Below are 15,317 nucleotides of genomic sequence, written 5' to 3'. Positions count from 1 at the left end.
CCAAATCCTCTAAAACGATGTTAGAGGCGGCTTATGGTAGAGAAATTAACAGATTCTCTGGCAACAGCTCTGGTGGCTATTCCTGCAGTCAGCATGCCAATTGCACACTCCCTCAAAACTTGAGACATCTGTGGCATTGTGTTGTGTGATGAAACTACACATTTTAGAGTGGTCTTTTATTGTCCCCAGCACAAGGTGCACCTGTGCAATGATCATGCTCTTCAATCAGCTTAACAAAGAAGAATTGCTCACTAACGGGGATATAAACAAATTTGTGCACAAAATTAGAGAGAAATGAGCTCTGTGCTTATGGAACATTTTTATTTCAGCTCATGAAACATGGGACCAACACTTAACATGTTGCATTTATATTTTTGTTCAATATAGTTATAAAACAAACTGTGACCCTTGGTTAACATGCTATGACCAGTATCAATAGCCCAGACAATTGACACAGTTGTTAGTCCTCTTAGCTTTGTATTGCTACAAATTCTCTGCATTTGTGTCAGAAATAAGATGCTGTGACCACGAGCGTGATGTTATCTGAGTTGCAAAGGTGTTTGAATGAAAGTCGAGACACAAGACTCCAAGTGAGTGTAGTGATAGTGTGGCAATAATAACATAGTGTTCGCTTTCAAAGTCCAGTTCACTAGCCCCCTTTTGGACCAAATTCACTGTATTATCCTCACTCTGGAAGTGCATCCATGTGCATCAACTTTCTTTCAAGCTACTGCCATAAGACTTATTTTACCCCCCCAAAATGTGTAGTGTTTTTTGTCGTTTGAAAACACAAAATACAAAAGTAAACTACATGGCCATAAGTATGTGGACACCTGCTCGTCGAACATCTCATTCCAAAATCATGGGCATTAATATGGAGTTGGTCCCCCCTTTGCTGCTATTACAGACACCACTCTTCTGGGAAGGCTTTCCTGTAAATGTTGGAACATTGTTGCGGGGACTTGCTTCCATTCAGCCACAAGAGCATTAGTTATGTAGGGCACTGGTGTTGGGTGATTAGACCTGGCTCGCAGTCAGCATTCCAAATCATCCCAAAGGTGTTTGATAGGGTTGAGGTCAAGGCTCTGTGCAGGCCAGTCAAAATCTTCCACATCGATTTCGACAAACCATTTATGTATGGACCTCGCTTTGTGCACAGGGGGCATTGTCATGCTGAAACAGGAAAGGGGCTTCCCCAAACTGTTGCCACAAAGTTGGAAGCGCAGAATCATCTAAAATGTTGTATGCTGTAGCGTTAAGATTTCCCTTCACTGGAACTAAGGGGCCTAGCCCGAACAATGAAAAACAGCCCCAGACCATTATTCCTCCTCCATCAAACTTTACAGTTGGCACTCTGCATTGGGGCAGGTAGCGTTTTCCTGGCATTCACCAAACCCAGATTCGTCAGTTGGACTGCCAGATGTTGAAGCGTGATTCATCACTCCAGAGAACGCATTTCCACTGCTCCAGAGTCCAATGGCGGCAAATCAAATTTATTTATATAGCCCTTCTTACATCAGCTGATATCTCAAAGTGCTGTACAGAAACACAGCCTAAAACCCCAAACAGCAAGCAATGCAGGTGTAGAAGCACGGTGGCTAGGAAAAACTCCCTAGAAAGGCCAAAACCTAGGAAGAAACCTAGAGAGGAACCAGGCTGTGAGGGGTGGCCAGTCCTCTTCTTCCTGTGCCGGGTGGAGATTATAACAGAACATGGCCAAGATGTTCAAATGTTCATAAATGACCAGCATGGTCAAATAATAATAATCACAGTAGTTGTCGAGGGTGCAACAAGTCAGCACCTCAGGAGTAAGTGTCAGTTGGCTTTTTATAGCCGATCATTGAGAGTATCTCTACCGCTCCTGCTGTCTCTAGAGAGTTGAAAACAGCAGGTCTGGGACAGGTAGCACGTCCGGTGAACAGGTCAGGGTTCCATAGTCGCAGGCAGACCAGTTGAAACTGGAGCAGCAGCACGGCCAGGTGGACTGGGGACAGCAAGGAGTCATCATGCCAGGTAGTCCTGAGGCATGGTCCTAGGGCTCAGGTCCTCCGGGAGAAAGAAAGAAAGAAAGAGAGAATTAGAGAAAGCATACTTAAATTCACACAGGACACCGGATAAGACAGGATAAATACTCCAGATGAAGCAGACTGACCCTAGCCCCCCGACACATAAACTACGGCAGCATAAATACTCTGGAGCAAGGGCGGTTCGTTGCTCCAGAGCCTTTCCGTTCACCTTCACACTCCTGGGCCAGACTACACTCAATCATAGGATCCACTGAAGAGATGAGTCTTCAGTAAAGACAAAGGTTGAGACCGAGTCTGCGTCTCTCACATGGGTTGGCAGACCATTCCATAAAAATGGAGCTCTATAGGAGAAAGCCCTGCCTCCAGCTGTTTGCTTAGAAATTCTAGGGACAATTAGGAGGCATGTGTCTTGTGACCGTAGCGTACGTGTAGGTATGTACGGCAGGACCAAATCGGAAAGACTGGTAGGAGCAAGCCCATGTAATGCTTTGTAGGTTAGCAGTAAAACCTTGAAATCAGCCCTTGCCTTAACAGGAAGCCAGTGTAGGGAGGCTAGCACTGGAGTAATAAGATAAAAAATGTTGGTTCTAGGCAGGATTCTAGCAGCCGTATTTAGCACTAACTGAAGTTTATTTAGTGCTTTATCTGGGTAGCCGGAAAGTAGAGCATTGCAGTAGTCTAACCTAGAAGTAACAAAAGCATGGATTAATTTTCCTGCATAATTTTTGGACAGAAAGTTTCTGATTTTTGCAATGTTACGTAGATGGAAAAAAGCTGTCCTTGAAACAGTCTTGATATGTTCGTCAAAAGAGAGATCAGGGTACAGAGTAATGCCGAGGTCCTTCACAGTTTTATTTGAGACGACTGTACAACCATCAAGATTAATTGTCAGATTCAACAGAAGATCTCTTTGTTTCTTGGGACCTAGAACAAGCATCTCTGTTTTGTCCGAGTTTAAAAGTAGAACGTTTGCAGCCATCCACTTCCTTATGTCTGAAACACAGGCTTCTAGCGAGGGCAATTTTGGGGCTTCACCATGTTTCATTGAAATGTACAGCTGTGTGTCATCCGCATAGCAGTGAAAGTTAACATTATGTTTTCGAATGACATCCCCAAGAGGTAAAATATATAGTGAAAACTATAGTGGTCCTAAAACGGAACTTGAGGAACACTGACATTTACAGTTGATTTGTCAGAGGACAAACCATTCACAGAGACAAACATATCTTTCCGACAGATAAGATCTAAACCAGGCCAGAACTTGTCTGTGTAGACCAATTTGGGTTTCCAATCTCTCCAGAAGAATGTGGTGATCGATGGTATCAAAATCAGCACTAAGGTCTAGGAGCACGAGGACAGATGCAGAGCCTCGGTCTGACGCCATTAAAAGGTCATTTACCACCTTCACAAGTTCTGTCTCAGTGTTATGATAGGGTCTAAAACCAGACTGAAGCATTTCGTATACATTGTTTGTCTTCAGGAAGGCAGTGAGTTGCTGCGCAACAGCTTTTTCAATTGTTTTTGAGAGGAATAGAAGATTCGATATAGGCCGATAGTTATTTATATTTTCTGGGTCAAGGTTTGGCTTTTTCAAGAGAGGCTTTATTACTGCCACTTTTAGTGAGTTTGGTACACATCCGGTGGATAGAGAGCCGTTTATTATGTTCAACATAGGAGGGCCAAGCACAGGAAGCAGCTCTTTCAGTAGTTTAGTTGGAATAGGGTCCAGTATGCAGCTTGAGGGTTTAGAGGCCATGATTATTTTCATCATTGTGCCAAGAGAAATAGTACTAAAACACGAGAGTCTCCCTTGATCCTAGGTCCTGGCAGAGTTGTGCAGACTCAGGACAACTGAGCTTTGGAGGAATACGCAGATTTAAAGAGGAGTCTGTAATTTGCTTTCTAATGATCATGATCTTTTCCTCAAAGAAGTTCATGAATTTATTACTGCTGAAGTGAAAGCCATCCTCTCTTCGGGAATGCTGCTTTTTAGTTAGCTTTGCGACAGTATCAAAAATACATTTCGGATTGTTCTTATTTTCCTCAATTAAGTTGGAAAAATAAGATGATCGAGCAGCAGTGAGGGCTCTTCGATACTGCACGGTACTGTCTTTCCAAGCTAGTCGGAAGACTTCCAGTTTGGTGTGGCGCCATTTCCGTTCCAATTTTCTGGAAGCTTGCTTCAGAGCTCGGGTATTTTCTGTATACCAGGGAGCTAGTTTCTTATGACAAATGTTTAGTTTTTAGGGGTGGTTAAATTGAGTTCCTCAGTTAGGTGGTTAACTGATTTTTGTTCTCTGACGTCCTTGGGTAGGCAGAGGGAGTCTGGAAGGGCATCAAGGAATCTTTGGGTTGTCTGAGAATTTATAGCACGACTTTTGATGCTCCTTGGTTGGGGTCTGAGCAGATTATTTGTTGCGATTGCAAACGTAATAAAATGGTGGTCCGATAGTCCAGGATTATGAGGAAAAACATTAAGATCCACAACATTTATTCCATGGGACAAAACTAGGTCCAGAGTATGACTGTGGCAGTGAGTAGGTCCAAGACATGTTGGACAAAAAAAAAGTTGATGATGGCTCCGAAAGCCTTTTGGAGTAGGTCTGTGGACTTTTCCATGTGAATATTAAAGTCACCAAAAATGTGAATATTATCTGCTATGACTACAAGGTCCGATAGGAATTCAGGGAACTCAGTGAGGAACGCTGTATATTGCCCAGGAGGCCTGTAAACAGTAGCTATAAAAAGTGATTGAGTAGGCTGCATAGATTTCATGACTAGAAGCTCAAAAGACAATTTATTTTATTTTTTTGTAAATTGAAATTTGCTATCGTAAATGTTAGCAACACCTCCGCCTTTGCGGGATTCACGGGGGATATGGTCACTAGTGAAACCAGGAGATGAGACCTCATTTAACACAGTAAATTCATCATGCCAAGAGTGCTTTTACGGCAAGCTTTTACTCCACTCCAGCCGACGCTTGCCATTGCGCATGTAGCCACCCTTTGCCTTGATGACAGCTTTGCACACTCTTGGCATTCTCTCAACCAGTTTCATGAGGTAGTCACCTGGAATGCATTTCAACTAAGAGGTGTGCCTTGTTAAAAGTAAATTTGTGGAATTTCTTTCCTTCTTAATGCGTATGAGACAATCAGTTGTGTTGTGACAAGGTAGGGGTGGTATACAGAAGATAGCCCTATTTGGTAAAAGACCAAATCCATATCATTGCAAGAACCGCTCAAATAAACAAAGAGAAATGACAGTCCATTATTACTTTAAGGCATGAAGGTTAGTCAATACGGAACATTTCAAGAACTTTGAAAGTTTCTTCAAGTGCAGTCGCAAAAACCATCAAGCACTATGATGGAACTGGCTCACATGAGGACCGCCACAGGAAATGAAGACCCAGAGTTACTGCTGCTGCAGAGGATACGTTTATTAGAGTTACCAGCCTCAGAAATTGCAGCCCAAATAAATGCTTCACAGAGTACAAGTAACAGACACATCTCAACGTAAACTGTTCAGAGGAGACTGCGTGAATCAGGCCTTCATGGTCGAATTGCCTCAAAGAAACCACTACTAAAGGACACCAATAAGAAGAAGAGACTTGATGGGCCAAGAAACACCAGCAATGCACTTTAGACCGGTGAAAATCTGTCCTTTGGTCTGATGAGTCCAAATTTGATATTTTTGGCTGCAACCACTGTGTCTTTGTGAGATGCAGAGTAGGTGAACGGATGATCTCCGTATGTATGATTCCCACCGTGAAGCATGGAGGAGGAGGTGTAATGGTGTGGGGGTGCTTTACTGGTGACACTGTCAGTGATTCATTTAGAATTCAAGGCACACTTAACCAGCATGGCTACCACTGCATTCTGCAGCGATATGCCATTCCATTTGCTTTGCTCTTAGTGGGATTATCATTTGTTTTTCAATAGGACAATGACCCAAAACACACCTCTAAGGGCTCCTTCAAGACCATTGGAAAAGCATTCCTCATGAAGCTGGTTGAGAGAATGCCAAGAGTGTGCAAAGCCTTCATCAAGGCAAAGGGTGGCTACTTTGAAGAAACTATATTTTGATTTTGGTTACTACGTGATTCCATATGTGTTATTTCATAGTGTTGATGTCTTCACTATTATTCTACAGTGTAGAAAATAGTAAAATAAAGAAAAACCCTTGAATGAGTAGGTGTGTCCAAACTTTTGACTGGTACTGTACATGTAACGGATGTTTGGGGGCGCGGGTGGACTGGCTGTTGTTGGGGACACTGTTGGAGGTGTACGTACGGTCGGTGTAGGAGTACGAACAGTTACAATGCAGCAGCAGTGGGACACGGTTTCACCATTGTACACCAGTGTGCACCATAATGGCAGTGGAACACTCTGCAGGAGTCTTCGGGGTCAGCGATGGACTGGCCGTTGCTGAAGATAATGTTCTTTTTGAATTAGCTCTCCACCTTTGGAGCATTGGGGCACTCCCTCGTCCTCACACAAATCACTGAGCCTTCATTGCAGGTGCAGTTCCAGCAAGAGTCTCTTGGGTCAGGGAATGAATGGGGGGATACCTAGTCAATTGTACAACTGAACGCATTCAACTGAATGTGTCTTCTGCATTTAACCCAACCCCTCTGACTGGCCGTTGTTGAGAACTTTGGTTACATTCTCCACAGCAGTGTCCTGGTGGTCTGTAAGGGTTGTTGCACAATGTATAACAGTGTATCTCTTCGCAGAGAGGCGTGCCTCCGTGACACGTACAAAACCCACAGAGGACAGGAAACTGTTCCCCATCCCTGGCTCATATACAGGCGACTTTAAGATATTCAGAGACTTTGTCGCCAGCTGGTTCAGAGAACACAGTAACAGTTAACCCCAGAATGACCAGGATCTTCATCAAAGGGCCTCCATCTCTACAAAACAGAGTATCAAGACCTCAGCTCAGATAATAAACAGGTTCTCCCTTATCTTTCCTGGCGGCTGCCTTCCCCTTTTTCTACTGGCCCCAGAAGACGAAAATAACTAACAATTTCGAAGTGTAATTTTTTTGGTGACTATTCTTAATTATTATTTGGTTAATTATTAATAAATTATCATACAGCATATCAGTCATACAGCATGTCAGTATACAACTATTTACATAGTCAGATGTACTGCACATTAAAAAAAATACATATTTAGCGCAAAAGTCACTTAATGTTAGACATTTCACATTTATCTTGTTATCTCTCTATTTACATTTTTATATGAACAATCCAATGAGTTTAACAAGTATCCCCAATATCTTATCACCAGTAAATTCATCATAGCTATGAATCCCAGTATTTATTTAAATTTGCACGGTCCGTCAGTCAACACTCAGAGATGGACAGATGCTGCTGCAAAATCACCATGATCCTTATTTTCTCATTTTCTCATTTCTCATTTTTCCCCTTCTCTGCCACACGATCTCACCACCTCCACACACCCCTACTCCCCCCCCCCCTCCCTCTCTCTGTGCATGTCTCTCGGGCCAGTCTGACAGCCGCCAGTCAAACACACAGCCAGCCAGGCGCCTGTGTTCCCCCTGCTCTGTTTGAAGTGGTTGATCTCTGATCCCATGTACCTCAGATTGAGACATAGTCTTTCTCTTTCTTTCCCCACTGTTAGGATGGTACTCTAACAGACCGATGCAGACAACCGGCTTATTCAAAGAGTAGCAGCCGTACAGGGTTTGAGTTATGGTACATCGGACACCCACGCCTTAGAAATGTCAACATACGCCTCCCGGGTGGCGCAGTGGTCTAGGGCCCTGCATCGCAGTGCTAACTGCGCCACCAGAGTCTCTGGGTTCGCGCCCAGGCTCTGTCGCAGCCGGCCGCGACCGGGAGGTCCGTGGGGCGACGCACAATTGGCATAGCGTCGTCCGGGTTAGGGAGGGTTTGGCCGGTAGGGATATCCTTGTCTCATCGCGCTCCAGCGACTCCTGTGGCGGGCCGGGCGCAGTGCGCGCTAACCAAGGGGGCCAGGTACACGGTGTTTCCTCCGACACATTGGTGCGGCTGGCTTCCGGGTTGGAGGCGCGCTGTGTTAAGAAGCAGTGCGGCTTGGTTGGGTTGTGCTTCGGAGGACGCATGGCTTTCAACCTTCGTCTCTCCCGAGCCCGTACGGGAGTTGTAGCGATGAGACAAGATAGTAATTACTAGCGATTGGATACCACGAACATTGGGGAGAAAATGGGATAAAATTAAAAAATAAAAAGAAATAAAAAATAAAAAAATAAAAAAAAATAAACAGAAATGTCAACATAGGTACCATGTTAAGATTCAACATGGTCTCATTAGATATGACAAAATAGGGATACTTAACTATTGTAGTTATTCAGTATGTCACCAAGGCTGACGTAATATCCTGCTGTTTTTACCAAACAAATGTCTTTCTTTTTTTCCTTTTTTTATAATGTGTGGATGTTGAATCAACGTGGAAAACTGATTGGATTCGCAAAAAGTCATCAACGTAAGGGAATTTAGCTTTTTTTCACTCAACTTTTGACCTAAATCCAATTACAGGGTGACATTTTTTGTTGATTTCACGTTATGAATGTAAATCAAAACTAGACGTTTGTGCCCAGTGGGATGTCATCAAGGCATATAACTACAACGGTTCAATATTGTAATATTGTAATAATTGTAGTAATGTTGTAATAAATAGAGTAATATTATTACAATAGTTATGTCACATATTTGTTATTCTATAGTGTATGAGTAGAACTATGAATCCTCATATGGTTATTTTGTTTGAAATGGTCTGGGTGCGTTTCATATCATACCTGAGATTCACTTTTCTTTCACTAGTTATCTCTACTATTTTTATTCTTGTATGCCTTGGATAGCACTACACAGCACAACTGTCCTCAATTCATCGAGGAGAATTTGAACGGGAGGTCTTTATAATTACAATGCAGAGTTGCTGGCTAGTAAATAATATGCATGACTGACTCCAACAAATTCCACAGTCCTCAATACGCTTTTATACTCAAGAGTTAGAAAACTTGGCCTGAATGTCTCTCCTTTGTGTGCTGAGATGTTCTCTACCTTAAGAAATTGCATTTCAATAACAGTTATTGTCTATGAACTCAGCCTGTCAAGAGTGCAAGGCAGAAGAGCTTTAGTGATTCACACTCCCCCCCAGTACCACTACTCTCCACAGACTCTCATCTGGCTCTACAGTAAGCACTACAGGAGACTGAGACTTTTCTTATTTACAACAAGAGACTGAGCAGCCAATCAGTGGCGAGAAGGACAAGTCATGTGCTCAGGGGGACCTACAAGACAAGTTCTCTGCGTTGCTTATGTGGATATTTCAGTTTTTCTCTGGTAGGTCCTGCAAGACAAGGGAACCAAGATGGTCCATTTCTACATTGAACATTTAACTTGGTCCATATTACTCTGCTAAAAGGAGACTGGAATTTCCCAAGAAGACTGGCAGTAGTACAGTAACTGCACTGGGACAATCCTAACCCCTGTACGAACTGTGTCTGGCTTGCTAGTACATTTCACTAAAATAGTCAGGGCTCAACACTGCCCTGTGAGTGTCACAGCAAAAAGGAGGTCTAATTGGACAGAGTTGCTCAGGTACAGGGCAGGGTCTTTGAATACTAAACGCTACTAGAGTTCATTAGCATACTGTTGACTTTTTTCCCTCAATAATGAGCTAATAGTGACCCAGTTCGACATGAACAAATTAGCCACAGCAATCGTGCAAGACGCCAGGCTTTCTGGCTGGTCTGGAGAAGGTGGGGGGTCGGAAGAAATTAACAATTGGGTTTTTGGGCGTTTGGCTATTTCAGTAGTAAATATTATTTTTCTCAACTTCATTTTTGGGAAATTTTGGGTCAAGTGCCAGAACAAATAAAGTGCATATGAGGTGGTGAGACGGGGGAGGGGGAGATAAAGGTAATTATGATGACAGAGGGGGGAAACAATGCCAATGCCCCGGCCCAGGAGGAGCGAGTGGTGGACTGGCGCCTGTCTAGCTGACTGTGTCTCTGTGTCCACCCCACTGGAGCTGAGTTCTGTTTGACCAGAAGATTCACAAAGATAGTGCTGGCAACTGGTGACACTGGCAAAAACCTCCTACCTTTCCACCGCTTTCACTACTACTCAACAAATTAAGCTAGCTGGGTGGATTCCAATGAGGAGTCATTCGTGGTTATATTTGTTGACACTGATGTTCCGGTCACCCAAAGTCAACAAGCGATGGCAAAGAGTTATCTATATACGAGACAGACTGACGCAGGGTTCCCCACAACATGTTATTTCACTTAATACTTTGGGATTTTGGCAATAAGGTCCTTTATCTACTTCCCCAGAGTCAGATTAACTTGTGGATACCATTTGTATGTCTCTGCGTGCAGTAGAAGTAGATAAAAGGCCTCATTGTAAAACTCCTGAAGTATCCCTTTAAAGATACAAGTTGGGCACAGCCAATAAAATACTTAGTGAATGGATTAACATGTAATAGTATAATGATATAATATCCATCAGCCCTTGAGTGAACGTCCAATTAATTATTATTAGGCTATTAATCACTTATCAACTCATCACAGACTCTTTGTAGATGCAAACCATCCATTCAAAGGCTTACAATTGACAGTATAATTTTGTGTGCATGAAATGTGATATACACTGAGTGTACAAAACATTAAGAACACCTGCTCTTTCCAAAGCTATGATCCCTTCTTGATGTCACCACTTGTTACATCCACTTCAATCAGTGTAGATGACAGGGAGGAGACAGATTAAAGCAGGATTATTAAGCTTTAAAACAATTGAGATATGAATTGTGAATGTGTGCCATTCAGAGTGTGAATGAGCAAGATAAAAATGTTAATTTGAACGGGGTATGGTAATAGGTGCCAGGCACACCGGTTTGTCTCAAGGACTGCAACGATGCTGGGTTTTTCATGTTCAACAGTTTCCCGTGTGTATCAAGAATGGTTTAACACCCAAACGACATCCAGCCAACTTGACACAAATGTGGGACGCTTTCGACATCTTGTAGAGTCCATTCCCCGATGAATTAGGAAGGTGTTCTTAATGTTTTGTTCTCTCAGCGTAGCAGCATAGCAGGATATTAAATGTGCCATTGTAATAGCCTACACGTTAAAATGTAAAATTTAAAAATGTAAAAATTCAACTTCAAAAATACCTTTACGAAACAATTCAAGTGTGAATCGCTAATTTATAGCCTACCTGACCTGTTGAAATATTGTATTTTTTATTAGGTCTGATAAACACGACAGAATGTGTGTCACATATTATTGTCATATTCTAATATTTCCAATAACACTTGAAACACCCTGAATGAAGTGCTCTGTTTGCACCTCTCTTGTCTACTGTTTTACTGTTCCTCTTCTTTCAAATGAATTTTATTCTGTTAGACTGCAGGTTCCTCACATTACACCATATTATACATCAAATGAAAGCGTTGCAAAAGGAGGGCTAATTATTCCTTTGGAAGGGTTATAATTATGTCCTTTAGACAGAGGAATGGATACTGTAAGGAGGGATGGGAGGGATTTCCCAGGTCAGACAAAGGGCTGTGCAGCCAGCCATGCACTTCCAGTAACTGTTCGTCCATGACTCCTGCTGTTGGGTCATTTCCACAATTCTTTCAGATTTCTACTGAGAAAATAAATGATAACTTTTTTTTGAAAGAAGTAGGCCTACTTAAATGTTTTATTAATCGTCTATGCTATTAGACTATGGCAATTTTCAGTTATCCACCCTGAAGGAATGACCAAAAAATTATAAAATGTCACTATGTAGACCAATAGGCCAAGACGTACAAATTCCATTTTTGAAAGCGGGAAAGTGGATTAGGTAATATGTGACGGGATTGCGCTCCGTTGTCCGAGGGACGGGGGCAGGATTGCACAATAGTGGCCAAAGTGTGTATAAATACCAGTGCACCGCAGTCTCAACACATGACAGAGAAGTCCCTCATCCGCTGACACCAAAAGAACAATCAATCAACTTTGGACTCGTCTTAGTGCATTGAAAATTGTGCGTTGGAGAGCGACACTTTTTGTGAAAATTGAAGAGTTCTGGTCTTCTTCATAAACTGTCACTTCAATTTCAACTGATTTCAACAGGACTTTTAAATAGGCTATAATCTTCCTAACAAAACCGAGAATGAAGGCCTGTAGTGTTGCAGTTGCAGTGGTACTCGTCCTTGCGTGTATGTTCATTCTTGAAAGCACCGCTGTTCCTTTCTCCGAGGTATGTCTAATTCTCCAACACCAACCCACTACAAACATGTGTGCATCGATTTTAGAGGTTGGTCATGACTCATTTGTGCATAAAGTCTTTGCAGGTGCTAACGGAGGAGGTTGGAATCATTGACAGTCCAGTTGGGGAACATCAACAGCCTGGCGGCGAGTCCATGCGTCTGCCTGTACGTTCAATTGAATGAATGAATGAATGAATGAAGCTAATTACCTTTAGCAAATTAACATCTAAGTGGTTGCGTTTCACCCTCGGAATAGAATTAGACCACTAGCGCTAGCTGTTAACCATTTGATTGTGAGCCGTTAGAGAGGGCTTCAGGGCGAGCAGTGTGCAACGTGGTTGTGAAGTGGAGACTTGGACAAAAATACTTACCATGTGCTTGTTCCCTCTTTTTTTTCATTTTCTTTTCTTGGCGGGGATACAGGAGCATTTCAGGTTCAAGCGTCAGAGCCACCTCTCGCTGTGTCGTTGGTGCTGCAACTGCTGTCACAACAAGGGCTGTGGCTTCTGCTGCAAATTCTGAGGACCTGCCTGCAATAAAACCATCTTATTAACGTATTGCCTTTAATTGCCCCCCTCTTCTTCTACATTTCCTTTGGACTCTGTGGAGAAGATGCAGTTTCATTGATGTCTTTCTCACTGCAACCTCAGTCTTGTACATAAATGTTTTGTATCATGTTGTATAACATGTTGTATAGCCTAGTGACACAGGAAAAAGACAGCTAATTGAAATAATAATTTATATTATGTACATTTTGTACATTTTCTTGTACATTTTCTAGTTTGTACATGTTGCAATGTTTTCTTTCTGAGATGTTGTTTCTGTAACTATGATAATGAATTATAAAATCACTTCTTATTGTGACACTTTTAAAAACAATAAACACATTCTTGGAATAACAAACGCGGTTGTTTCTGAATTCTGAATGTGTTATAGATGTGTACCCTGTGGCTAAATGTTCGGGCCTGACAGCCAGAGGCTTATTCAAATTAGCCACGTAGTAGTTTACCCTGAGGTCTGGGAATGGAATCTACATTGCCTTCACCACTTGACTTTTTCCACATTTGTTGTGTTACAGTTTGAATTTAAAATGGATTAAGTTGAGATTTGTGTCACTGGCCTACACAATACCCCATACACAATACCCCATAATGTCAAAGTGGAATAATGTTTTTAGACATTTTTACAAATTAATAAAAAAAGAAAAAGCTGAAACGTCTTGAGGTAATAAGTAGCAAGCCTAAATAAATGCAGTAGCAAAAATGTGCTTCACAAGTCACATAATAAGTTTGCATGGACTCACTCTGTGTGCAATAATAGTGTTTAAAAACCCCTAGAGTCGATGTCCGAGCCCCAACGGAAATCCGACCCCCCACGGAAATTCAATTAGCATAATAAAAAAATCCCCATAAAAATCTGTCAGTTTAATTAAGCTAGAGATATGTTTTTTGGATGCATCTCAAGACTCTCTTCTCTGTATATATCAATGATGTCTCTCTTGCTGCTGGTGATTCTCTGATCCACCTCTACGCAGACGATCCCATTCTGTATACTTCTGGCCCTTCTTTGGACACTGTGTTAACTAACCTCCAGACGAGCTTCAATGCCATACAACTCTCCTTCCGTGGCCTCCAACTGCTCTTAAATGCAAGTAAAACTAAATGCATGCTCTTCAACCGATCACTGCCCGCACCTGCACGCCCGTCCAGCATCACTACTCTGGACGGTTCTGACTTAGAATATGTGGACAACTACAAATACCTAGGTGTCTGGCTAGACTGTAAACTCTCCTTCCAGACTCACATTAAGCATCTCCAATCCAAAATTAAATCTAGAATCGGCTTCCTATTTCGCAACAAAGCATCCTTCACTCATGATGCCAAACATACCCTCGTAAAACTGACCATCCTATCAATCCTCGACTTCGGCGATGTCATTTATAAAATAGCCTCCAACACTCTACTCAACAAATTGGATGCAGTCTATCACAGTGTCCTCCGTTTTGTCACCAAAGCCCCATATGCTACCCACCACTGCGACCTGTATGGTCTCGTTGGCTGGCCCTCGCTTCATACTCGTCGCCAAACCCACTGGCTCCAGGTCATCTACAAGTCACTGCTAGGTAAAGCCCCGCTTTATCTCAGCTCACTGGTCAACATAGCAGCACCCACCCGTAGCACACGCTCCAGCAGGTATATCTCACTGGTCACCCCCAAAGCCAATTCCTCCTTTGGCCGTCTTTCCTTCCAGTTCTCTGCTGCCAATGACTGGAACGAACTGCAAAAATCACTGAAGCTGGAGACTCATGTCTGCCTCACTAGCTTTAAGCACCAGCTGTCAGAGCATCTCACAGATCACTACACCTGTACATAGCCCATCTGTAAACAGCCCATCTGTCACGACTCCTACCGAAGGTGGCTCCCCTTCCTATCCGGAGCTGCCAGAGTCTCCCTCCTGTCCGGAGCTGCCAGAGTCTCCCTCCTGTCCGGAGCTGCCAGAGTCTCCCTCCTGTCCGGAACTGCCAGAGTCTCCCTCCTGTCCGGAACTGCCAGAGTCTCCCTCCTGTCCGGAGCTACCAGAGTTGCCCTCCTGTCCGGAGCTGCCAGAGTCCCCCTCCTGTCAGGAGCTGCCAGAGTCGCCCTCCGGTCCGGAGCTGCCAGAGTTGTCCTCCTATTCGGGGCCCGCTGAAAGGGTCCCCAGTCCGGGGTCAGCGGCGAGGGTCGCCGCTCCAGAGGCGCCACCTACGTGGTCCAAGACTAAGATGGAGTGGGGTCCACGTCCCGCGCCAGAGCCACCACCGCGGATAGATGCCCACCCAGACCCTCCCATATGGGTTTAGGTTTTGCGGCCGGAGTCCGCACCTTTGGGGGGGGGGGGGGGGGGGGTACTGTCACGCCCTGACCTTAGTTCCTTTTTTATGTCTCTATTTTGGTTTGGTCAGGGCGTGAGTTGGGGTGGGCATTCTATGTTTTTTTTCTATGTTTCCTGTTTTGTGTTTGCACCTTTCAGGACTGTTTCGATT

The 15,317-nt window shown here is 43.4% G+C and overlaps 1 protein-coding gene across 2 annotated transcripts; it reads left to right on the top strand.

Moving 5' to 3' along the window:
- Positions 1-11,967: 11,967 nt before the first annotated feature.
- Positions 11,968-13,198, top strand: LOC120031262 (hepcidin). Of its 2 annotated transcripts, none has more exons than XM_038976937.1 (3): positions 11,968-12,285; positions 12,371-12,460; positions 12,719-13,198. In XM_038976937.1, exons 1-3 carry the CDS (start codon positions 12,199-12,201, stop codon positions 12,815-12,817), a joined length of 276 nt encoding a protein of 91 aa, XP_038832865.1. In that variant the 5' UTR covers positions 11,968-12,198; the 3' UTR covers positions 12,818-13,198. The 2 variants fall into 2 exon arrangements, with proteins under 2 accessions (XP_038832865.1, XP_038832866.1); XM_038976938.1 differs by having other exon boundaries at positions 11,970-12,285; positions 12,380-12,460.
- The last annotated feature ends 2,119 nt before the right edge of the window (positions 13,199-15,317 follow it).

This window comes from Salvelinus namaycush, chromosome 37 (genome assembly GCF_016432855.1).
Source record: "Salvelinus namaycush isolate Seneca chromosome 37, SaNama_1.0, whole genome shotgun sequence".
Lineage (NCBI taxonomy): Eukaryota > Metazoa > Chordata > Actinopteri > Salmoniformes > Salmonidae > Salvelinus > Salvelinus namaycush.
This window is presented reverse-complemented; position numbering and strand designations above follow the sequence as displayed.

Coding starts and splice junctions, on each gene's coding strand:
- LOC120031262 (XM_038976937.1), top strand. CDS start 12,199: ATGAAGGCCTGTAGTGTTGCAGTTGCAGTGGTACTCGTCCTTGCGTGT. Junction 12,286..12,370: donor CCGCTGTTCCTTTCTCCGAG/GTATGTCTAATT, acceptor TTGTGCATAAAG/TCTTTGCAGGTGCTAACGGA. Junction 12,461..12,718: donor GCGAGTCCATGCGTCTGCCT/GTACGTTCAATT, acceptor GCGGGGATACAG/GAGCATTTCAGGTTCAAGCG.